The 22,880-nt window shown below is 49.0% G+C and overlaps 1 protein-coding gene across 2 annotated transcripts in view; it reads left to right on the top strand.

Moving 5' to 3' along the window:
• LOC132402270 (SPARC-related modular calcium-binding protein 1-like) overlaps positions 1-17,056 on the top strand; it is a 124,371-nt gene extending 107,315 nt beyond the window's left edge. For both annotated transcript variants that reach the window (XM_059985089.1, XM_059985088.1), the window contains 3 exons: positions 7,228-7,310; positions 10,834-10,930; positions 15,523-17,056. In XM_059985089.1, the coding sequence (XP_059841072.1) occupies positions 7,228-7,310; positions 10,834-10,930; positions 15,523-15,787 (445 nt within the window). In that variant the 3' untranslated portion in view covers positions 15,788-17,056. The remainder of the gene's footprint in view (positions 1-7,227; positions 7,311-10,833; positions 10,931-15,522) is intronic.
• Positions 17,057-22,880: the final 5,824 nt, after the last annotated feature.

Here is a 22,880-nt window from a genome sequence, read left to right as displayed (position 1 = left end):
TCGACTCCCCCACTACAGGAAACTTCCCCTCCACATCCACTCTGTCTGTGTCCTCTGGTCCTGGACTCCCTCACTACAGGAAACATCCTCTCCACATCCACTCTATCTGTGTCCTCTGGTTCTAGACTCCCCCACTATAGGAAACATCCTCTCCACATCCACTCTGTCTGTGTCCTCTGGTCCTAGACTCCCCCACTATAGGAAACATCATCTCCACATCCACTCTATCTGTGCCCTCTGGTCCTAGACTCCCCCACTATAGGAAACATCCTCTCCACATCCACTCTATCTGTGCCCTCTGGCCCTATTCTCCCCCACATTAGGAAACTTCCTCTCCCCAACTACTCTATCTGTGTCCTCTGGTCCTAGGCTCCCCCTACTATAGGAAACATCCTCTCCACATCCAATCTATCTGTGTCCTCTGGTCCTAGACTCTCCCACTATGGGAAACATCCTCTCCACATCCACTCTATATGTGTCCTCTGGTCCTAGACTCCCCCACTATAAGAAACATCGGCTCCACATCCTCTCTATCTATTTCCTCTGGTCCCAGACTACCGCACTATAGGAATCATCCTCTCCACATCCACTCTATCTGTGTCCTCTGGACCGAGACTCCCCCTCTACAGGAAACTTCCCCTCCACATCCACTCTGTCTGTGTCCTCTGGTCCTGGACTCCCTCACTACAGGAAACATCCTCTCCATATCCACTCTATCTGTGCCCTCTCGTACTAGACTCCCCCACTATAGGAAACCTCCTCTCCACATCCACTCTATCTGTGTCCTCTGGTCCTAGACTCCCCCACTATAGGAAACATCCTCTCCACATCCACTCTATCTGTGTCCTCTGGCCCTAGACTGCCGCACTATGGGAAACATCCTCTCCACGTCCACTCTATTCTGTGTCCTCTGGTCCTAGACTCCCCCACTATCGGAAACATCCTCTCCACATCCACTCTAACTGTGTCTTCTGGTCCTAGACTCCCCCACCATAGGAAACATCCTCTCCACATCCACTCTATCTGTGTCCTCTGGTCCTAGACTCCCTCACAACAGGAAACCTCCTCTCCACAGCCACTCTATCTGTGTCCTCTGGTCCTAGATTCCCCCACTATAGGAAATATCCTCTCCACATCCACTCTATCTGTGTCCTCTGGTCCAACACTTCCCCACCATAGGAAACATCCTCTCCACATCCACTCTATCTGTGTCCTCTGGTCCTAGACTCCCCCACTATAGGAAACATCCTCTCCACATCTACTCTATCTGTGTCCTCTTGTCCGAGACACCCCCACTATAGGAAACATCCTCTCCACATCCACTCTGTCTGTGTCCTCTGGTCCTACACTCCCCCACTATAGGAAACATCCTCTCCACATCCACTCTATCTGTACCCTCTGGTCCTACACTCGCCCACTACAGGGAACATCCTCTCCACATCTACTCTATCTGTGTCCTCTGGTCCTAGACTCCCTTACTATAAGATACATCCTCTCCACATCCACTCTATCTGTGTCCACTTGTCCTCGACTCCCCCACTACAGGAAACTTCCCCTCCACATCCACTCTGTCTGTGTCCTCTGGTCCTGGACTCCCTCACTACAGGAAACATCCTCTCTACATCCACTCTATCTGTGCCCTCTCGTACTAGACTCCCCCACTATAGGAAACATCATCTCCACATCCACTCTATCTGTGTCCTCTGGTCCTAGACTCCCCCACTATAGGAAACATCCTCTCCACATCCAATCTATCTGTGTCCTCTGGTCATAGATTCTCCCACTATGGGAAACATCCGCTCCACATCCACTCTATCTGTGTCCTCTGGTCCTAGACTCCCCCAGTATAGGAAACATCGTCTCCACATCCTCTCTATCTGTTTCCTCTGGTCCCAGACTACTGCACTATAGGATACATCCTCTCCACATCCACTCTATCTGTGTCCACTTGTCCTCGACTCCCCCACTACAGGAAACTTCCCCTCCACATCCACTCTGTCTGTGTCCTCTTTACCGAGACTCCCCCACTACAGGAAACTTCCCCTCCACATCCACTCTGTCTGTGTCCTCTGGTCCTAGACTCGCCCACTACAGGAAACATCCTCTCCACAACCACTCTATCTGTGTCCTCTGGTCCTAGGCTCACCCACTATAGGAAACATCCTCTCCCCAACCAATCCATCTGTGTCCTCTGGTCCTGGGCTCACCCACTATAGGAAAAATCCACTCCACATCTACTCTATCTGTGTCCTCTGGTCCTAGACTCCCCCACTATAGGAAACATCCTCTCCACATCCACTCTATCTGTGTCCTCTGGTCCTAGACTCCCCCACTATAGGAAACATCGTCTCCACATCCTCTCTATCTGTTTCCTCTGGTCCCAGACTACTGCACTATAGGAAACATCCTCTCCACATCAACTCTATCTGTGTCCTCTGGTCCGAGACTCCCCCACTACAGGAAACATCCTCTCCACATCTACTCTATCTGTGTCCTCTGTACCGAGACTCCCCCACTACAGGAAACTTCCTCTCCACATCCACTCTATCTGTGTCCTCTGGTCCTAGACTCCCCCAGTATAGGAAACATCGTCTCCACATCCTCTCTATCTGTTTCCTCTGGTCCCAGACTACTGCACTATAGGAAACATCCTCTCCACATCCACTCTATCTGTGTCCACTTGTCCTCGACTCCCCCACTACAGGAAACTTCCCCTCCACATCCACTCTGTCTGTGTCCTCTTTACCGAGACTCCCCCACTACAGGAAACTTCCCCTCCACATCCACTCTGTCTGTGTCCTCTGGTCCTAGACTCGCCCACTACAGGAAACATCCTCTCCACAACCACTCTATCTGTGTCCTCTGGTCCTAGGCTCACCCACTATAGGAAACATCCTCTCCCCAACCAATCCATCTGTGTCCTCTGGTCCTGGGCTCACCCACTATAGGAAAAATCCACTCCACATCTACTCTATCTGTGTCCTCTGGTCCTGGGCTCACCCACTATAGGAAAAATCCACTCCACATCTACTCTATCTGTTTCCTCTGGTCCCAGACTACTGCACTATAGGAAACATCCTCTCCACATCAACTCTATCTGTGTCCTCTGGTCCGAGACTCCCCCACTACAGGAAACATCCTCTCCACATCTACTCTATCTGTGTCCTCTGTACCGAGACTCCCCCACTACAGGAAACTTCCTCTCCACATCCACTCTGTCTGTGTCCTCTGGTCCTACACTCCCCCACTATAGGAAACATCCTCTCCACATCCGCTCTATCTGTGTCCTCTGGTCCTCGACCTCCTCACTACAGGAAACATCCTCTCCACATCCACTCTATTTGTGTCCTCTGGTCCAACACTCCCCCACCATAGGAAACATCCTCTCCACATGCACTCTATCTGTGTCCTCTGGTCCTAGACTCCCCCATGAGAGGAAACATCCTCTCCACATCCACTCTATCTGTGTCCTCTGGTCCTACACTCGCCCACTTCAGGGAACATCCTCTCCACATCCACTCTATCTGTGCCCTCTGGCCCTAGACTCCCCCACTATAAGAAACATCCTCTCCACATCCACACTATCTATGTCCTCTCGTCCTAGACTCCCCCACCTATAGGAAACATCCTCTCCACATGCACTCTATCTGTGTCCTCTGGTCCTAGACACCCCCACTATAGGAAAAATCCTCTCCACATCCACTCTATCTGTGTCCTCTGGTCCTAGACACCCTTACTATAAGATACATCCTCTCCACATCCACTCAATCTGTGTCCACTTGTCCTCGACTCCCCCACTACAGGAAACTTCCCCTCCACATCCACTCTGTCTGTGTCCTCTGGTCCTGGACTCCCTCACTACAGGAAACATCCTCTCCACATCCACTCTATCTGTGTCCTCTGGTTCTAGACTCCCCCACTATAGGAAACATCCTCTCCACATCCACTCTGTCTGTGTCCTCTGGTCCTAGACTCCCCCACTATAGGAAACATCATCTCCACATCCACTCTATCTGTGCCCTCTGGTCCTAGACTCCCCCACTATAGGAAACATCCTCTCCACATCCACTCTATCTGTGCCCTCTGGCCCTATTCTCCCCCACATTAGGAAACTTCCTCTCCCCAACTACTCTATCTGTGTCCTCTGGTCCTAGGCTCCCCCTACTATAGGAAACATCCTCTCCACATCCAATCTATCTGTGTCCTCTGGTCCTAGACTCTCCCACTATGGGAAACATCCTCTCCACATCCACTCTATATGTGTCCTCTGGTCCTAGACTCCCCCACTATAAGAAACATCGTCTCCACATCCTCTCTATCTATTTCCTCTGGTCCCAGACTACCGCACTATAGGAATCATCCTCTCCACATCCACTCTATCTGTGTCCTCTGGACCGAGACTCCCCCTCTACAGGAAACTTCCCCTCCACATCCACTCTGTCTGTGTCCTCTGGTCCTGGACTCCCTCACTACAGGAAACATCCTCTCCATATCCACTCTATCTGTGCCCTCTCGTACTAGACTCCCCCACTATAGGAAACCTCCTCTCCACATCCACTCTATCTGTGTCCTCTGGTCCTAGACTCCCCCACTATAGGAAACATCCTCTCCACATCCACTCTATCTGTGTCCTCTGGCCCTAGACTGCCGCACTATGGGAAACATCCTCTCCACATCTACTCTATTCTGTGTCCTCTGGTCCTAGACTCCCCCACTATCGGAAACATCCTCTCCACATCCACTCTAACTGTGTCTTCTGGTCCTAGACTCCCCCACCATAGGAAACATCCTCTCCACATCCACTCTATCTGTGTCCTCTGGTCCTAGACTCCCTCACAACAGGAAACCTCCTCTCCACAGCCACTCTATCTGTGTCCTCTGGTCCTCGACTACCCCACGAGAGGAAACTTCCCCTCCACATCCACTCTGTCTGTGTCTTCTGGTGATAGACTCCCCCACTACAGGAAACATCCTCTCCACATCCACTCTATCTGTGTCCTCTGGTCCTAGACTCCCCCACTACAGGAAACATCCTCTCCACATCCACTGTATCTGTGTCCTCTTGTCCTCGACTCCCTCACTACAGGAAACATCCTGTCCACATCTATTCTTATCTGTGTCCTCTGGACCTAGACTCCCCCACTATAGGAAACATCCTGTCCACATCCACTCTATCTGTGTCCTCTGGTCCTAGGCTCCCCCACCATAGGAAACATCCTCTCCACAGCCACTCTGTCTGTGTCCTCTGGTCCTGGACTCCCTCACTACAGGAAACATCCTCTCCATATCCACTCTATCTGTGCCCTCTCGTACTAGACTCCCCCACTATAGGAAACCTCCTCTCCACATCCACTCTATCTGTGTCCTCTGGTCCTAGACTCCCCCACTATAGGAAACATCCTCTCCACATCCACTCTATCTGTGTCCTCTGGCCCTAGACTGCCGCACTATGGGAAACATCCTCTCCACATCCACTCTATTCTGTGTCCTCTGGTCCTAGACTCCCCCACTATCGGAAACATCCTCTCCACATCCACTCTAACTGTGTCTTCTGGTCCTAGACTCCCCCACCATAGGAAACATCCTCTCCACATCCACTCTATCTGTGTCCTCTGGTCCTAGACTCCCTCACAACAGGAAACCTCCTCTCCACAGCCACTCTATCTGTGTCCTCTGGTCCTCGACTACCCCACGAGAGGAAACTTCCCCTCCACATCCACTCTGTCTGTGTCTTCTGGTCATAGACTCCCCCACTACAGGAAACATCCTCTCCACATCCACTCTATCTGTGTCCTCTGGTCCTAGACTCCCCCACTACAGGAAACATCCTCTCCACATCCACTGTATCTGTGTCCTCTTGTCCTCGACTCCCTCACTACAGGAAACATCCTGTCCACATCTACTCTTATCTGTGTCCTCTGGACCTAGACTCCCCCACTATAGGAAACATCCTGTCCACATCCACTCTATCTGTGTCCTCTGGTCCTAGGCTCCCCCACCATAGGAAACATCCTCTCCACAGCCACTCTATCTGTGTCCTCTGGTCCTAGACTCCCCCACTATAGGAAACATCCTCTCCACATCCACTCTATCTGTGTCCTCTGGTCCTAGACTCCCCACCATAGGAAACATCCTCTCCACAGCCACTCTATCTGTGTCCTCTGGTCCTAGACTCACCCACTATAGGAAACATCCTCTCCACATCCACTCTATCTGTGTCCTCTGGTCCTAGACTTCCCCACTATAGGAAACATCCTCTCCACATCCACTCTATCTGTGTCCTCTGGTCCTAGACTCCCCACCATAGGAAACATCCTCTCCACATCTCGAGGCCCTTCAATGTTTGATACGTTTCAATTAAGTCACCCATCATTCATTTGAATTCCATGAATATTTTTTTATAACATCTAAATTTCTTCAGGGACTGGGATCACTTGTCCCCCAAAGGCAATTGTGGGAACTGAAAGTAACAAGAATTAATGACAGAGCAGGAAATGGGCATTGATTTGATTAGCAGCATCTGTGGAATTTCCTGTCAGGATCAGAATTGGGTTTAACATCATTGACTATGTCATGAGGTTAGTTGTTATTGTGGCAGCTGAACCACGCAAAACAGAATAATAGCAGAAAAATAGTTAAATAATAATGCAAAAACAGAAATTTAATAAGTAGTGAGGTAGTGTTCACGGGTTCAGTGTCCATTCAGGAATCGGACGGTAGAGGGGAAGAAGCTGTTCCTGAGTCATTGAGTTTGTGTCTTCAGCCTCCTGTACCTCCTCCCTGATGGTAGCAATGTGAAGAGGGCACGTCCTGGGTGATGGGTCTCCTTGATGATGGTGCCACCTGTCTGAGGCATTGCTCCTTGAAGATGTCCTGGATACTACGGAGGCCAGTGCCCATGATGGAGCTGACTGGGTTTACAACTCTCTGCAGCTTGTTTTGATCCTGTACGGTGGCCCCCACCCACAGCAGACATGATGCAGCCGGCTAAAGTGTTCTCCCATCTGTACAAATTTGCGAGTGTCGCTTGTGACAGACCAAATCTCCTCAAACTCCTCATGAAATGCAGCTGCTTTTGTGCCTTCTTTGTACTCCCTCGATATGTTGGGCCCAGGGTAGTGCCTCAGAGATGCTGACTTCCAGGAACTCGAAATTGCTCATCCTTCCCTTTCCGATCCCTCAGTGAGGACTGGTGCTCGTTTTCACGTTTCACCGTTGTCTCTGCAGGAATCAGACTCCTGACTGCAGGAGTGGTGCAAAGTCCAAAGTCTCGGAGATGGCCCCCCTCTTCAGGGACCGGAAGCTGCAAGGTGAGTGACTGGGAGGAGTGCAGAGAAGTGTGAGGGAGCCACAGGAAACACAGGCGCCTGTATATCAGGACAAGTCTCTTTCCTGTTCAGAAATAAAAAGTGAGGCGTGAAACTCAGAAGTCTATAATAAACATGAAGGTCTATATAATCTACCTATCACCTCCCAGCTTCTGACTTTATCCCCACCCACCTACCGTCCCCCTCACCGTCTGACCTATCACCTCCCAGCTTCTGATTTTATCCCCACCCACCTACCGTCCCCCTCACCGTCTGACCTATCACGTCCCAGCTTCTGACTTTATCCCCACCCACCTACCGTCCCCCTCACCGTCTGACCTATCACCTCCCAGCTTCTGACTTTATCCCCACCCACCTACCGTCCCCCTCACCGAGTCTGACCTATCACCTCCCAGCTTCTGACTTTATCCCCACCCACCTACCGACCCCTCACCGAGTCTGACCTATCACCTCCCAGCTTCTGACTTTATCCCCACCCACCTACCGACCCCTCACCTAGTCTGACCTATCACCTCCCAGCTTCTGACTTTATCCCCACCCACCTACCGACCCCTCACCTAGTCTGACCTATCACCTCCCAGCTTCTGACTATATCCCCACCCGCCTACTGTCCCCCTCACCTAGTCTGACCAATCACCTCCCAGCTTCTGACTTTATCCCCACCCACCTACCGTCCCCCTCACCGTCTGACCTATCACCTCCCAGCTTCTGACTTTATCCCCACCCACCTACCGACCCCTCACCGAGTCTGACCTATCACCTCCCAGCTTCTGACTTTATCCCCACCCACCTACCGTCCCCCTCACCGAGTCTGACCTATCACCTCCCAGCTTCTGACTTTATCCCCACCCACCTACCGTCCCCCTCACCGAGTCTGACCAATCACCTCCCAGCTTCTGACTTTATCCCCACCCACCTACCGACCCCTCACCTAGTCTGACCAATCACCTCCCAGCTTCTGACTTTATCCCCACCCACCTACCGACCCCTCACCTAGTCTGACCTATCACCTCCCAGCTTCTGACTTTATCCCCACCCACCTACCGTCCCCCTCACCGTCTGACCTATCACCTCCCAGCTTCTGAGTTTATCCCCACCCACCTACCGTCCCCCTCATCGTCTGACCTATCACCTCCCAGCTTCTGACTTTATCCCCACCCACCTACCGTCCCCCTCACCGTCTGACCTTTCACCTACGAGCTTCTGACTTTATCCCCACCCACCTACCGTCCCCCTCACCGTCTGACCTATCACCTCCCAGCTTCTGACTTTATCCCCACCCACCTACCGTCCCCCTCACCTAGTCTGACCTATCACGTCCCAGCTTCTGACTTTATCCCCACCCACCTACCGTCCCCCTCACCGTCTGACCTATCACGTCCCAGCTTCTGACTTTATCCCCACCCACCTACCGTCCCCCTCACCGAGTCAGACCTATCACGTCCCAGCTTCTGACTTTATCCCCACCCACCTACCGTCCCCCTCACCGTCTGACCTATCACGTCCCAGCTTCTGACTTTATCCCCACCCACCTACCGTCCCCCTCACCTAGTCTGACCTATCACGTCCCAGCTTCTGACTTTATCCCCACCCACCTACCATCCCCCTCACCTAGTCTGACCTATCACGTCCCAGCTTCTGACTTTATCCCCACCCACCTACCGTCCCCCTCACCTAGTCTGACCTATCACCTCCCAGCTTCTGAGTTTATCCCCACCCACCTACCGACCCCTCACCTAGTCTGACCTATCACCTCCCAGCTTCTGACTTTATCCCCACCCACCTACCGTCCCCCTCACCGTCTGACCTATCACCTCCCAGCTTCTGACTTTATCCCCACCCACCTACCGTCCCCCTCACCGAGTCTGACCTATCACCTCCCAGCTTCTGACTTTATCCCCACCCACCTACCGTCCCCCTCACCTAGTCTGACCTATCACCTCCCAGCTTCTGACTTTATCCCCACCCACCTACTGACCCCCTCACCGAGTCTGACCTATCACCTCCCAGCTTCTGACTTTATCCCCACCCACCTACCGTCCCCCTCACCTAGTCTGACCTATCACCTCCCAGCTTCTGACTTTATCCCCACCCACCTACCGTCCCCCTCACCTATCACTTTCCCACTCTGGCTTCTGCTCCCTTCCTTTCCAGTCCTGAAGAAGAGTCTCAGCCCAAAATGTCTGCTGTTCATTAGAGTCATAGAGAAGCACAGCACAGAAGCAGGCCCTTCAGCCCATCTAGTCCATGCTGAACCATTTAAATTGCTTACTCCCACTGACCTGCACAGGGACCATAGCCCACCATATCCCTACCTATCCAAACTTCACTTAAACGTTGAAATCGAGCTCGCATGCTCCTCTTGCGCTGGCAGCTCATTCCACATTCTCATCGTCCTCCCAGTGAAGAAGCTCCCCCTCATATTCCACTTAAACCTTTCACCTTTCACCCCTAACCCACAACCTCTGGTAATCTCACCCAACCTCAGTGGAAAAAAGCCTACTTGCAATTACCCTATCTATACCCCTCATAATTTTGTATATCTCTACCAAATCTCCTCTCAATCTTCTACTTTCTAAGGAATAAAGTCCTGACCTGTTCAACCTTTCCTTATGACTCAGATCCTCCAGACCTGGCAATATCCTTGTAAATTTTCTCTGTATTCTGTCAACATTATTCAAATCTTTCCTGTAGGTAGGTGACCAAAACTGCACACAGTACTCCAAATTAGGCCTCACCATTGTCTTATACAACTTCGACATAACGTCCCACTTCCTGTACTCTATATTTTGATTTAGAAGGCCAACGTGCCAAAGGTTTTCTTTATGACCCTATCTACTTGTGATGCCATTTTCGATGAATAATGGACCTGTATTGCCCTACCGTTCACTGTGTGAGACCTGTCCTGGGTGGTTTTACCAAAGTGCAACACCTCACACTTGTCTGCATTAAATTCTATCTTCCATTTTTCAGCCCATTTTTCCAGCCGGTCCAGATCCCACCCTAAGCCATGATAGCCTTCCTCGCTGTCCACTATACCCCCAATCTTGGTGTTATCCACAAATTTTTTGATCCAGAACTATTATCCAGAATGATGATATAAATGGACCCAGCACCAGTCCCTGCAGCACTCCACTTACCACAGGCCTCCCGTCAGAGAGGGAACCAGCTACTACCATCCTCTGGTCTCTCCCACAAAATTCCTCTCCATAGATGCTGCTCGACCTGCTGAGTCCCTCAAGCGTTTTGTGTTTTGCTCTGGATTTCCAGCATCTGTAGAATCTCTGGTGTGATAGTCACGTCGGTTCTCTATTTCCTGACACGTTGGGCAACGGTTGTTTCTCAGCCACCACCACGAGGTGATGAACTGGCATTCACCTCACTTGCTGTTTAATGGATCTAATGGTCTGCTTTGAAACTGTCTTGCCTTCACCTCAGACCACCTGAGAGAGTCTTGAACTGATTGTTCTGACCTGCTAATGTCTGTCATGTCACGTGTCTCCAGGTTGCCCTGGTGGAAAGAAGACAGAGTTTGTGACAGGATTGTTGAAGTCACTCATTATGGATATGGCCCAGGCTAGCTCAGTCCTAACATGGAGAAGGTATTTATGTCTCCCTTCACCTTTCTTCCTTCCTCCTACCCATGCACGTACAGTCCTCAAACCCCAGGATAGGCTGCCCTTGGCCTCCAGCCTCAGTGGGCTCAAGGATTTGCAGAGATCAGGCCTTCAAGTTGGCCCAGGATAGGTTTTATTCCTTGGAAAGTAGGAGGGTGAGGAATGACCTTGTGGAATTTAAATGAGCGGTATAGGTAAGGTGGACAATATTCTTTTCCCTCAGGGTGGTAGAGTACTAAATGAGGGAGCGCGGGTTTGGTGTGAGAGGGAAAGGGCCAGCTTTTCATGCAGAGATGGTGGGTATACAGAACAAGGTGCTAGAGGAAGAGGTTGAGGGAGATACGATCGTATCATTTAAAAAGCACTTGGAAAGGTACATGGAGGGGAGTGACTTGGAGGAATATGGGTTGAACTCAGAAACTTGTAACTCGCTAGCTGGGTGCCAAGGTTAGCATGAACTGGAGGGGTAGAAGGGCCTACGACTCTGACCCCACTATCTATAGGTGACATAGGAGATTACACATCCTTTATCCCCCGCACTGGTTCAGGTAGTAGGAGACACTGCAGTGTCTTCATCAAGTCACCTGAATCGTAGTTTGCCGTCAGGCCACTGTTTGTGATACGGGTATTAATTTTGCCTCTCCTAGAGCCATAATGCACTGCTGCTCAGAACCAGGCCCTTTGGCTCATCTCGTCTGTAAGGAAAAAATTCTGCTAAGTCCTGGACCACAGCCCTCCCTACCCCTCCCATCCACGTACCCATCCAAACTTCTCTTAAGCATTGAAATCAAACCTGCATCCAGCACCACCCCCATCCTCAGCTGGCAGCTCGTTGCACACTCGCACCAGCCTCTGAGTGAAGACATTCACCCTCTGTTTCCACTTAAATATTTTACCCTTCACCCTTAACCTATGACCTGCAGCTCTAGTCTCTCCGACCTCAGTGGAAGAACCCTATCTGCATCTACCCTGTCTGTACATCTGATTTGGGTGGTGGAGGCGGAGATACGTCTCCACCAAATTCCTTCCCTCTGCTTGTCTGCAGGTCACCCTCGGGCAAGGTGTAGATCCTGCTTAGCCCCCTCCCTCCCCCCAGGATCAGGGTCACATGAAGCCATGGGATCAGGTGGTGGACGGTCGTATGAGCAGCCGGTGCAGATCACAAGTCCTGGTTATGTGACCACTGACGCCAGGCAGACAATCTCTGTAGAGTATTGATCATGGCTGGGGTCACCCACCTTGTAAAGGCACTGCCCAGAAGAAGGCGATGGCAAACATGGATTCCTGTCACAGTATGTTGACAGGCCGACTAGGGGGAATGCCATACTGGATCTAGTATTAGGTAACGAACCGGGTCAGGTCACAGATCTGTCAGTGGGTGAGCATCTGGGGGGCAGTGACCACCGCTCCCTGGCCTTTAACATTATCATGGAAAAGGATAGAATCAGAGAGGACAGGAAAATTTTTAATTGGGGAAGGGCAAATTATGAGGCTATAAGGCTAGAACTTGCGGGTGTGAACTGGGATGATGTTTTTTTCAAGGAAATGTACTATGGACATGTGGTCGATGTTTAAGGATCTCTTGCAGGATGTTAGGGATAAATTTGTCCCAGTGAGGAAGGTAAAGAATGGTAGGGTGAAGGAACCATGGGTGACAAGTGAAGTGGAAAATCTAGTCAGGTGGAAGAAGGCAGCATACATGAGGTTTAGGAAGCAAGGATCAGATGGGTCTATTGAGGAATACAGGGTAGCAAGAAAGGAGCTTAAGAAGGGTCTGAGAAGAGCAAGAAGGGGGCATAAGAAGGCCTTGGCGAGTAGGGTAACGGAAAACCCCAAGGCATTCTTCAATTATGTGAAGAACAAAAGGATGACAGGAGTGAAGGTAGGACCGATTAGTGATAAAACTGGGAAGATGTGCCTGGAGGCTGTGGAAGTGAGCGAGGTCCTCAATGAATACTTCTCTTCAGTATTCACCACTGAGAGGGAACTTGATGACGGTGAGGACAATATGAGTGAGGTTGATGTTCTGGAGCATGTTGATATTAAGGGAGAGGAGGTGTTGGAGTTGTTAAAATACATTAGGACAGATAAGTCCCCGGGGCCTGACGAATTATTCCCCAGGCTGCTCCTTGAGGCAAGGGAAGAGATTGCTGAACCTCTGGCTAGGATCTTTATGTCCTCGTTGTCCACGAGAATGGTACCGGAGGATTGGAGGGAGGCGAATGTTGTCCCCTTGTTCAAAAAAGGTAGTAAGGATAGTCCAGGTAATTACAGACCAGTGAGCCTTACGTCTGTGGTGGGAAAGCTGTTGGAAAAGATTCTTAGTGATAGGATCTATGGGCATTTAGAGAATCATGGTCTGATCAGGGACAGTCACCATAGCTTTGTGAAGGGCAGATCGTGCCTAACAAGCCTGATAGAGTTCTTTGAGGAGGTGACCAGGCATATAGATGAGGGTAGTGCAGTGGATGTGATCTACATGGATTTAGTAAGGCCTTTGACAAGGTTCCACACGGTAGACTTATTCAGAAAGTCAGAAGGCATGGGATCCAGGGAAGTTTGGCCAGGTGCATTCAGAATTGGCTTGCCTGCAGAAAGCAGAGGGTTGTGGTGGAGGGAGTACATTCAGATTGGAGGGTTGTGACTAGTGGTGTCCCACAAGGATCTGTTCTGGGACCTCTACTTTTTGTGATTTTTATTAACAACCTGCATGTGAGGGTAGAAGGGTGGGTTGGCAAGTTTGCAGACTACACAAAGGTTGGTGGTGTTGTAGATAGTGTAGAGGATTGTCGAAGATTGCAGAGAGACATTGATAGGATGTAGAAGTGGGCTGAGAAGTGGCAGATGGAGTTCAACCCAGAGAAGTGTGAGGTGGTATCCTTTGAAGGACAAACTCCAAGGCAGAGTACAAAGTAAATGGCAGGATACTTGGTAGCGTGGAGGAGCAGAGGGATCTGGGGGTACATGTCCACAGATCCCTGAAAGTTGCCTCACAGATAGATAGGGTAGTTAAGAAAGCTTATGGGGTGTTAGCTTTCATAAGTCGAGGGATAGAGTTTAAGAGACGCGATGTAATGATGCAGCTCTATAAAACTCTAGTTAGGCCACACTTGGAGTACTGTGTCCAGTTCTGATCGCCTCACTATAGGAAGGATGTGGAAGCATTGGAAAGGGTACAGAGGAGATTTACCAGGATGCTGCCTGGTTTGGAGAGTATGGATTATGATCAGAGATTAAGGGAGCTAGGGCTTTACTCTTTGGAGAGCAGGAGGATGAGAGGATAGAGGTGTACAAGATATTAAGAGGAATAAACAGAGTGGACAGCCAGCGCCTCTTCCCCAGGGCACCACTGCTCAATACAAGAGGACATGGCTTTAAGGTAAGGGGAAGGAAGTTCAGGGGGATATTAGAGGAAGGTTTTTCACTCAGAGAGTGGTTGGTGTGTGGAATGCACTGCCTGAGTCAGTAGTGGAGGCAGATACACTAGTGAAGTTTAAGAGACTACTAGACAGGTAGATGGAGGAATTTAAGGTGGGGGAGTTATATGGGAGGCAGGGTTTGAGGGTCGGCACAACATTGTGGGCCGAAGGGCCTGTAATGTGCTGTACTATTCTATGTTCTATAAACCACTTCTGTAGAAAAACTTGCCGAGAGCGATCACGGTCATGGAAAGAGAAAAGATTCAGAAGAGTTTCTGATTTAAAGACAGGTGGAAGACCATGATTGCCCATGTTGTACAACACGGCACATGATGATGATCTATAAATACATGCATAGCACATGACATGATGCTACCGTGTGATACGTGCGTAACTCACCTAAAGTAAACAGCAAACTTAAGGCTCTCTTGTTTTCCTTTGGATTAGTTTAATGTTTTGAAGTTGTACTGGGATTTTGGGGAAAGCTCCCTTCTGGAAAGCACTTATAGGGCTATCAAAACAAAATCTTCACACTCTCCGAGAAATTTCTTCCCCCTCAGGCAGTTGATCTGATCAGCCACTCTAGTTAGCCACCTCCCCCACCTTCTCTATCTATTACCTCAGTCCTGCACTGGAAACACTTTAAGCCACATTTTATAGTGCTGTTTACAATGCTGACATTTCTGTATCTTTATACATTTATTCTGTATTCATACTTCTAACTTTATTTTCATATCATTTTTTATTCTTTATAATTGTTGAATATTTTCGTTATGGAGACGAAAGTTGATCGTCAATGGCTTTTATAGTATACTGAGGCTGATCTTGACACCACAAGTTATTCACACAGCAAGAATGGAACCTGAGACTTTGTATTTTATCAATGAGATAGAGCGTAGAATGGGCTGTTCCGGCCTTTCGAGCTGCAGTGCCCAGCAATCCTCCCATTTAATCCTAGCCTAAAATAAACAACCGGCACACCTTTGGATTGTGGGAGGGAACAGGAGCACCCGGAGGAAACCCACGCAGTCAAAGGGAGAACGCACAAACTTCTTTTGCAGCGGCAGGAATTGAACCCGGGTATACTGTACTGTAAAATATCTGCTGACTGCAGCGTTTCATACGGCATAGTAGATGTGTATTCTGTTCCTTTTGCAGACTTTCTGAAGGATCGGTCAGTTTCCTGCTGGAAGACCGCGCCATTCGCTGGTACTTTGGCAGGCTGGACAAGGACCTCAACAACGAGATCTCCGAGAAGGAGCTGAGGCCCTTTAAGGTTTACCTGAGGAAGAACGCCAAGCCACGGAAGTGCACCAGGAAATTCATTGAGTACTGTGACCTCAACGGCAGCAAGTCCATTTCACTGCACGAGCTGAAGGGATGCTTGGGTTTCATCAAAGGCAGAAGTAGGCGAACATTTTAATAACTTTCAGACGACGTGTTCATCAGGGTAAAAGACGCTGGGAAGCGGGCAATGCGTAGTGGTATAATGGTTATGTGACTGGATTATTAATTATACTCTAGATTATTAGTTTGATGTGCTAGAGCCTGATGCACTTTTGAATATTGCACCTTCACTCCCCACCCCCCTTCAACCTTGCCTGTTTTAATTGCGAAGAGAAATTATACTGTGAGTCAGGGGTTCCCAACCTGAGGCCCACGGTCCTCTCAGTTAATGGTAGGGGTATTTACTTTCTGTCTGTTACGCTTCTGGCGTTTCAGGCAGCAGTGAAAGTCCTCCATCTCCGGGGGTGTTCAGGGCTTCATTCCTCTCGGTTTTCACTACTGTCAGTCATACAAGTCCCGGGTGGAGACTCAGGAATACCGTCACACTCCGATGTGGAAGGATTCTTCATTGCTGTTTCTGTAACAGTTTTGTTTGACCAGTCAGGGTTGTTGGCCCTGAGCTGAACCCCTGAACCTGGAGGACCAGCAGAGCACTCTTAGTCTGGCCTCTACCCTTTGACCTGTTTGGGTGACCCTACCAAGAGCCGAACCATGAAGGCCTGATTCCAGCCAATACATCTCCCTGGGTCATTGAGGCACGCAGGCCTCCAAACCCTATGACAAGGTTGTGGTCCTCCTGGTGGAATGGTAGGGGTCCGTGGCATAGAGCGTAACGGATAGCACAATGCTTTACAGTGCAGGCAAAGTGGGTTTAACTCCCACCACTTGTAAGGAGTTTGTACGTTCTACCCATGACCGCATGGGTTTCCTCCGAGTGCTCCAGTTTCCTCCCACCGTTCAAAGACATACTGGTTGGTAGGTTAATTGGTCATTGTAAATTGTCCCGTGATTAGGTTAGGGTTAAATCGGGGGACTACTGGGCAGCATGGCTCGAAGGGCCTACTCCGCACTCTATCTCAATAGATAGAGAGTGAGAGAGAGAGAGAGAAAGAAGAAAAGTTGGGAACCCCTGCTGTAAGCAGTCTTGTAGGCCAGTGGAGTTCCTCTTGGCATGGCCGAGAGTCTCTGGTCTTCTCGTAGGCTTTCACTACATCTACACCTACAGATGGACTATGTCTACTACGTGGTGCAAGGCTCTGCAGAGATAGTCGAAGCTGACTAAAGAGCAACGTCACCGGGGCCAGGTTTTGACGTGATACTTCTTTGTGGACCATTTTAAAACCTAAGCATGTCATATGTTTTATAGCTATTGATACTTCTTTTTTAAGGTTTGTGTAATAAACAAAATGCACTTTTTACACAACTGGATTCTCAGCTTGGGTCCTCTGTACAAGCATCGTCCACGCGCACTGCTTAGAGTGTTGTGGTCAGCGCGACATTGTTGCAGCTCAGGGCGCTGGAATTCCGGAGTCCAATTCCGACATTCCCTGTAAGACAGTCTGTACGTTCCTTCCCATGTGCGCGTGGGTTTCCTCCGAGTGCTCCGGTTCCCTCGAACGCGGCCCAAAGAAATACCGGTTGGTAGGTTAAATAGTTGTCTTAAATTGTCCTGTGATCAGGCTACGGTTAAATAGGTGGGTTGCTGGTGGTATGGATCGTTGATCCGGAAGAGCCGGTCCTGTGGAATTTCTGGAATTCTCTACCCCAGAGGCGTGTGGAGGTTGGATCATCAGGGGTACTTTGAGTGGATGTGGATCGGTTAGGCCGGAAAGGCCTGCTTCACGCTGCATCCCTAAATGAATACATAAAATTCCTCACTCTGATATTCCGCCAACAATGTTATTGGGCTTTAAAAAACTGTGAAGAACACGCATCCCGGCCCTCCCATTGATCAGGATCATAAAAACATAGAAAACCTACAGCACAATACAGGTCCTTCAGCCCACAAAGTTGTGCCAAACATGTCCCTACCCTAGAAATTACCAGGCTTACCCATAGCCCTCTATTTTCCTAAGCTCCATGTACCTATCCAAAAGTCTCTTAAAAGGCCCTATCATATCCGCCTCCACCACCGTTGCCGGCAGCCCATTCCATGCATTCACCACTCTCTGAGTAAAAAACCTACTCCTGACATCTCCTCTGTACCTACTCCCCAGCACCTTAAACCTGTGTCCTCTTGCGGCAACCATTTCAGCCTCTGACTACCCACACGATCAATGCCTCTCATCATCTTATACACCTCTATCTGGTCACCTCTCATCCTCCGTCGCTCCAAGGGAGAAAAGGCTGAATTCACTTAACCTGTTTTCATAAGGCATGCTCCCCAATCCAGGCAACATCCTTGTAAATCTCCTCTGCACCCTTTCTATGGTTTCCACATCCTTCCTGTAGTGAGGCGACCAGAACTGAGCACAGTACTCCAAGTGGGGTCTGACCAGGGTCCTATATAGCTGCAACATTAACTCTTGGCTCCTAAAGTCAATTCCATGATTAATGAAGGCCAGTACACTGTACGCCTTCTTAACCACTGTGCAGCTGCTTTGAGTGTCCTATGGACTCGGACCCCAAGATCCCTCTGATCCTCCACACTGCCAAGAGTCTTACCATTAATACTACATTCTGCCATCATACTCGACCTAACAAAATGATCCTCTCACATGTTGACCCTCACCCCTCCCCCTTCCCCACTCCAGTCCTCCGCTCTTCCCCATTCTCAATAGAACATAGAGCAATACAGCACAGTACAGGCCCTTCAGCCCACGATGCTGTGCTGACCTGCTTAAAGCAAATTTATTATCAAAGCTTGTATGTGGTACACAACCCTGAGAAGCATCTTCCCCGTTGAGAGGCACGAAACAAAGAAACACCGTGGAACCCATGCAAAGAAAATCATCAGTGTCTCCAGGCATAAAAAAAGCGCAAATAGCAAAAGAGGAAAAAGAATACTAGCAAAAAACACGATATAAGACAATAAGTTGAAAGAGTAACCCACACAAACTGCTGGTGGAACACAGCAGGCCAGGCAGCATCTATAGGGAGAAGCACTGTCGACGTTTCGGGCCGAGACCCTTCGTCAGAGTTCTCTTTTTCTGGAGCTACCCTGAGATTCATTTTCCTGCAGACATTTATGGCAGACAGAAAAATGCTGACAAACAATATGCAAAATCTTTAATCTGCTCCAGGATCAGTCTAACCCTTCCCTCCCACATAGCCCCCCATTCTTCTATCCACATGCCTGTCTAAGAGTTTCTTCAATGTCCCTAACGTACGTGCATCTCATCACCCCATCCCACACATTCACCATTCTCTATGAAATAAACACACCTGCACCCTCCCCCCCCCACTATACATTTCTCCAGCCCCTGATCGTAGAGCGTTACAGCACATTACAGACCCTTTGGCCCATGACATTGTGCTGACCTTTTAACCAAGATCAATCTAACCCTTCCCTCCCACATAACTCCCCCCCCCATTTTTCTGTTACCCACATGCTTATCAAACGGTCTCGTAAATGTCCGTAATGCTTTGGCCTCTACCACCACCCCTGGCAGTGTGTGCCATGCTCCCACCATTCCCTCCTCCAGTCTGCTGCCTGTATTTTCATTCTGTGCGGCGGTGGGGGATCAGAGAAAGAACATTTTTGTGTAAACACATGGTTATGATTTGTGCTACTCTGCCTCAGTCCGGGCAGATGGGGCTTGTCGGCCGAACCGTTTCTACTGATGGGAAGGGGAACAGGCAGGTTACTGGTGCCTTAAAGCCAGTCGCTTCGGGCAGACAGTGCTCGTCAGCTGTGGGTGGCAACTCACCCTGGAGAAAGGAAACTCTGATCTCAAACCTTCACTGCCTTGAGGTGAAACCCACTCACGGGGAAGACTTCAGTAATAAACCCTGAGAGAAAAGTCCTTAGGGCACTCCTACGTTGAGTGCAATATTGACTGGCAAATCCTGCAATACTGCTGGTGCAAAACTATATCGGTCTCGGCAGTGCCTCTACATTCATCAGCTGCGTGGAGGGGGGAGCTTGCTCTCCATATCGTACTGCTCTGGCTTGCGTATCACTTAGACAGCTGGAACGAAACCTCCATGGACGACCCTGACCAACGGAGAACCCCAGTACTCCACCTGACACTTGTACCTCGTATTCAATCAACTACTGGAAGGTGGGAAATGTGTGCTAAGCTTGTAGCCTGGCCTCACACAACACCGCATCTATTTGTGTTGTACATACGGAAGAATTTAATCTTTTTTTAATATATACTCCTGGAGTAACGCAGGAAAGACCTCTTCACTCTGACAACATTTCCATTACGAAAGAGCAAAATACAAAATTGATAGTCTGAAGAGTTGCAAATATTAAACAAGAGATTCTGCTAATCTTTATCAATGGAGTTACATAATAGGTAGTCCATTCTGGAATTTAATGCAGACAAGTGTGAGGTTTTGCACTTTGGTAGGACCAACCATCTTACACAGTGAACGATAGGACAGTGAGGAGTGAGGTAGAACAGAGAGACCTGGAAATACAGGTCCATAATTCATTGAAAGTGGCGGCATAGGTAGACAGGGTTGTAACGAAAGGTACTGGCACACTGACCTTCAGAAATCAAAGAGATGGGATGTTATGTTGAAGTTGTATAAGATGTTGGTGAGGCCTAATTTGGAGTAGCGTGTGCAGTTTTGGTCACCTACCCACAGGAAAGATGTAAATAAGGTTGAAAGAGTGCAGAGAAAATTTACAAGGATGTTGCCAGGTCAGGTTGAACAGGTTAGAACTTTATTCCCAAAAATGTAGGAAATTGAGGGGAGATTTGAACAGCTTTAAGTTCCTCAGCATCCACATCACCGAGGACCTCGCATGGTCTGTACACACCAGCTGTGTGGTGAAAAAGGCACAACAGCACCTCTTTCACCTCAGACAGTTGAAGGAGTTTGGTATGGGCCCCCAAATCCTTAGAACTTTCTATAGGGGCACAATTGAGAGCATCCTGACTGGCTGCATCACTGCCCGGTATGGGAACAGTTCTTCCCTCAAATGTAGGACTCTGTAGAAAGTGGTGCAGAAAGCCCAGCACATCTGTAGATGTGAACTTCCCACTATTCAGGACATTTACAAAGACCGGTGTGTAAAAAGGGCCCGAAGGATCACTAACGACCCAAGTCACCCCCAACCACAAACTGTTGCAGCTACAACTCTCCAGGAAACGGAACCACAGTATAAAATCCAGGACCAACAGGCTCCGGGACAACTTCTTCCACCAGGCCATCAGACTGATTAATTCATGCTGAAGTAACTGTATTTCTATGTTATATTGACTTTCCTACTGTACATACTATTTATTATAAATTACTATAAATTGCACATTGCACATTTCGACGTAGATGTAACATAAAGATTTTTACTCCTCGTGCATGTGAAGAATGTAAGTAATAAAGTCAATTCAATTCAAAATTATAGACAGGGTAAATGCAAGCAGGTGTTTTCCACTGAGGTTGGGTGGGAATACAACTAGAGGTCATGGGTTAAGGGTGAAAGGTGAAATGTTTAAGGGAACATGAGGGAAACTTCTTCACTCAGATGAATGTGTGGAACGAGCTGCCAGTGCAAGCGGTGCATGCGAGCTTGATTTCAACATTTAAGAGGAGTTTAGATGGGTATGTGGACAGTAGGGGTATGGAGAGCTATGGTCTTGGTGCAGTTCAATGGTAGACAGTTTAAATAGTTTGGCACAGACTAGATGGGCTGAAGGGCCTGTTTCTGTGTTGTGATGTTCTATTTCTCTATGACTCTATGAAACTAAACTTTAAAAGCTGAAACAGAAGGTACCAGATCACGTTACTAAGAGCCAGTCACTCAAGAAGAACAAAAGAAATTTTAAATGATTAATGACTCTCGTTAAACAAAGATTAACCATTTGAGTTGTTCTTAAAACCCTTGGTGACCAATGCGCCTGGCGCCCCACACAGGCCTGGAGAGCTCATTACAAGATCCAGAGCAACACAAAATGCTGGAGGTCAGGCAGCACCCATGGAGAGGCATAAGCAGTCGACGTTTTGGCACCTTTCATCGAGAGAGGAAAAGTCGGAGTGGGGGTAAGAAGCGAGAATAAGGAGGGAGAGGGGAAGAAGGTAATATGTGAACCCAGGTGAGGTGGAAGGTAGGTGGACGGGGAAGAGGCGATGAAGTGATACGTGGAAAAGATGAAGATCTGAAGAGAGAATCTGATATGAGGAAGGGTTCAGAAGATGAGCTCTGCTCAGATTGTCTGGCAGAAAGGTTGTAGGACCTGCCTCTGAAGCAGGTTTTAATAACCTCCTCCCATAGATGCTGTCTGGCCTGCTGAGCATTTTGTGTTTTTATTCAGTAACCTCTCGTTCTGTTTGTTGCTAGTTATCCGTGTACTGTAAGTACAGCCATTGGGGTTTGGGAAGTTCACACACAAAATTCAATTAGATCATCATTAGGTCAGGCTGTTAAGTGTATGCTTTTTTTGAGAGGTGGCTCCCAAGGTGTGGAAAGTGGTTGATATTTTCCAGAGGGGAGGAGGGGCAAGTTGGTTACCTTCCCGATGTTGAGTGCTAGGCCCGTTAAGTGAATGATGCTAACTTTGGGAGCCTAGCGTCTCGCTCCTGTGAAGACCAGCATCATCGCCTACTTTAGCAGAGCCACCAAAGTTGTGGTGACCTTGTCTCTGGAGTGCACTTGCTGCTGGTTTCCGGTAGTTTTGAAGATTACATAGAGCAGTATAACATAGAGGCATTTTGGTACACGGTGTTGTGCCAGTACTTTAATCTGCCTCAGGATAAATCTAACCTTTCCCTCCCACATAGCCCTCCATTTCTCTATCATCAATGTGCCTACCTAAGAATTTCTTAAGTGTTAATACACCTGCCTTTAACTGTACTCCGGCAGTGCCCACTATTCTCAGTGTGATAAAGAAACTTATCATTGACATCCCCTCACTTACTTCCATCCACACTCACCACTGTGTAACAGAACTTACCTCTGATATTCCCCCCCCCCCCCACCCATACTTCCCTCCAATCACCTTAGAATGATGCCCGCACACATTCGGCATTTCTGCCCTGGGATAATGTCTCCGGCTGGCCTCATGATCCGTGTATCTTCTCATTTTGTACACCTCTAACAAGCCACCTCTCATCCTGCT

The sequence above is a fragment of the Hypanus sabinus genome, chromosome 11 (assembly GCF_030144855.1).
Source record: "Hypanus sabinus isolate sHypSab1 chromosome 11, sHypSab1.hap1, whole genome shotgun sequence".
Classification (NCBI taxonomy): Eukaryota; Metazoa; Chordata; class Chondrichthyes; order Myliobatiformes; family Dasyatidae; genus Hypanus; species Hypanus sabinus.
This window is presented reverse-complemented; position numbering and strand designations above follow the sequence as displayed.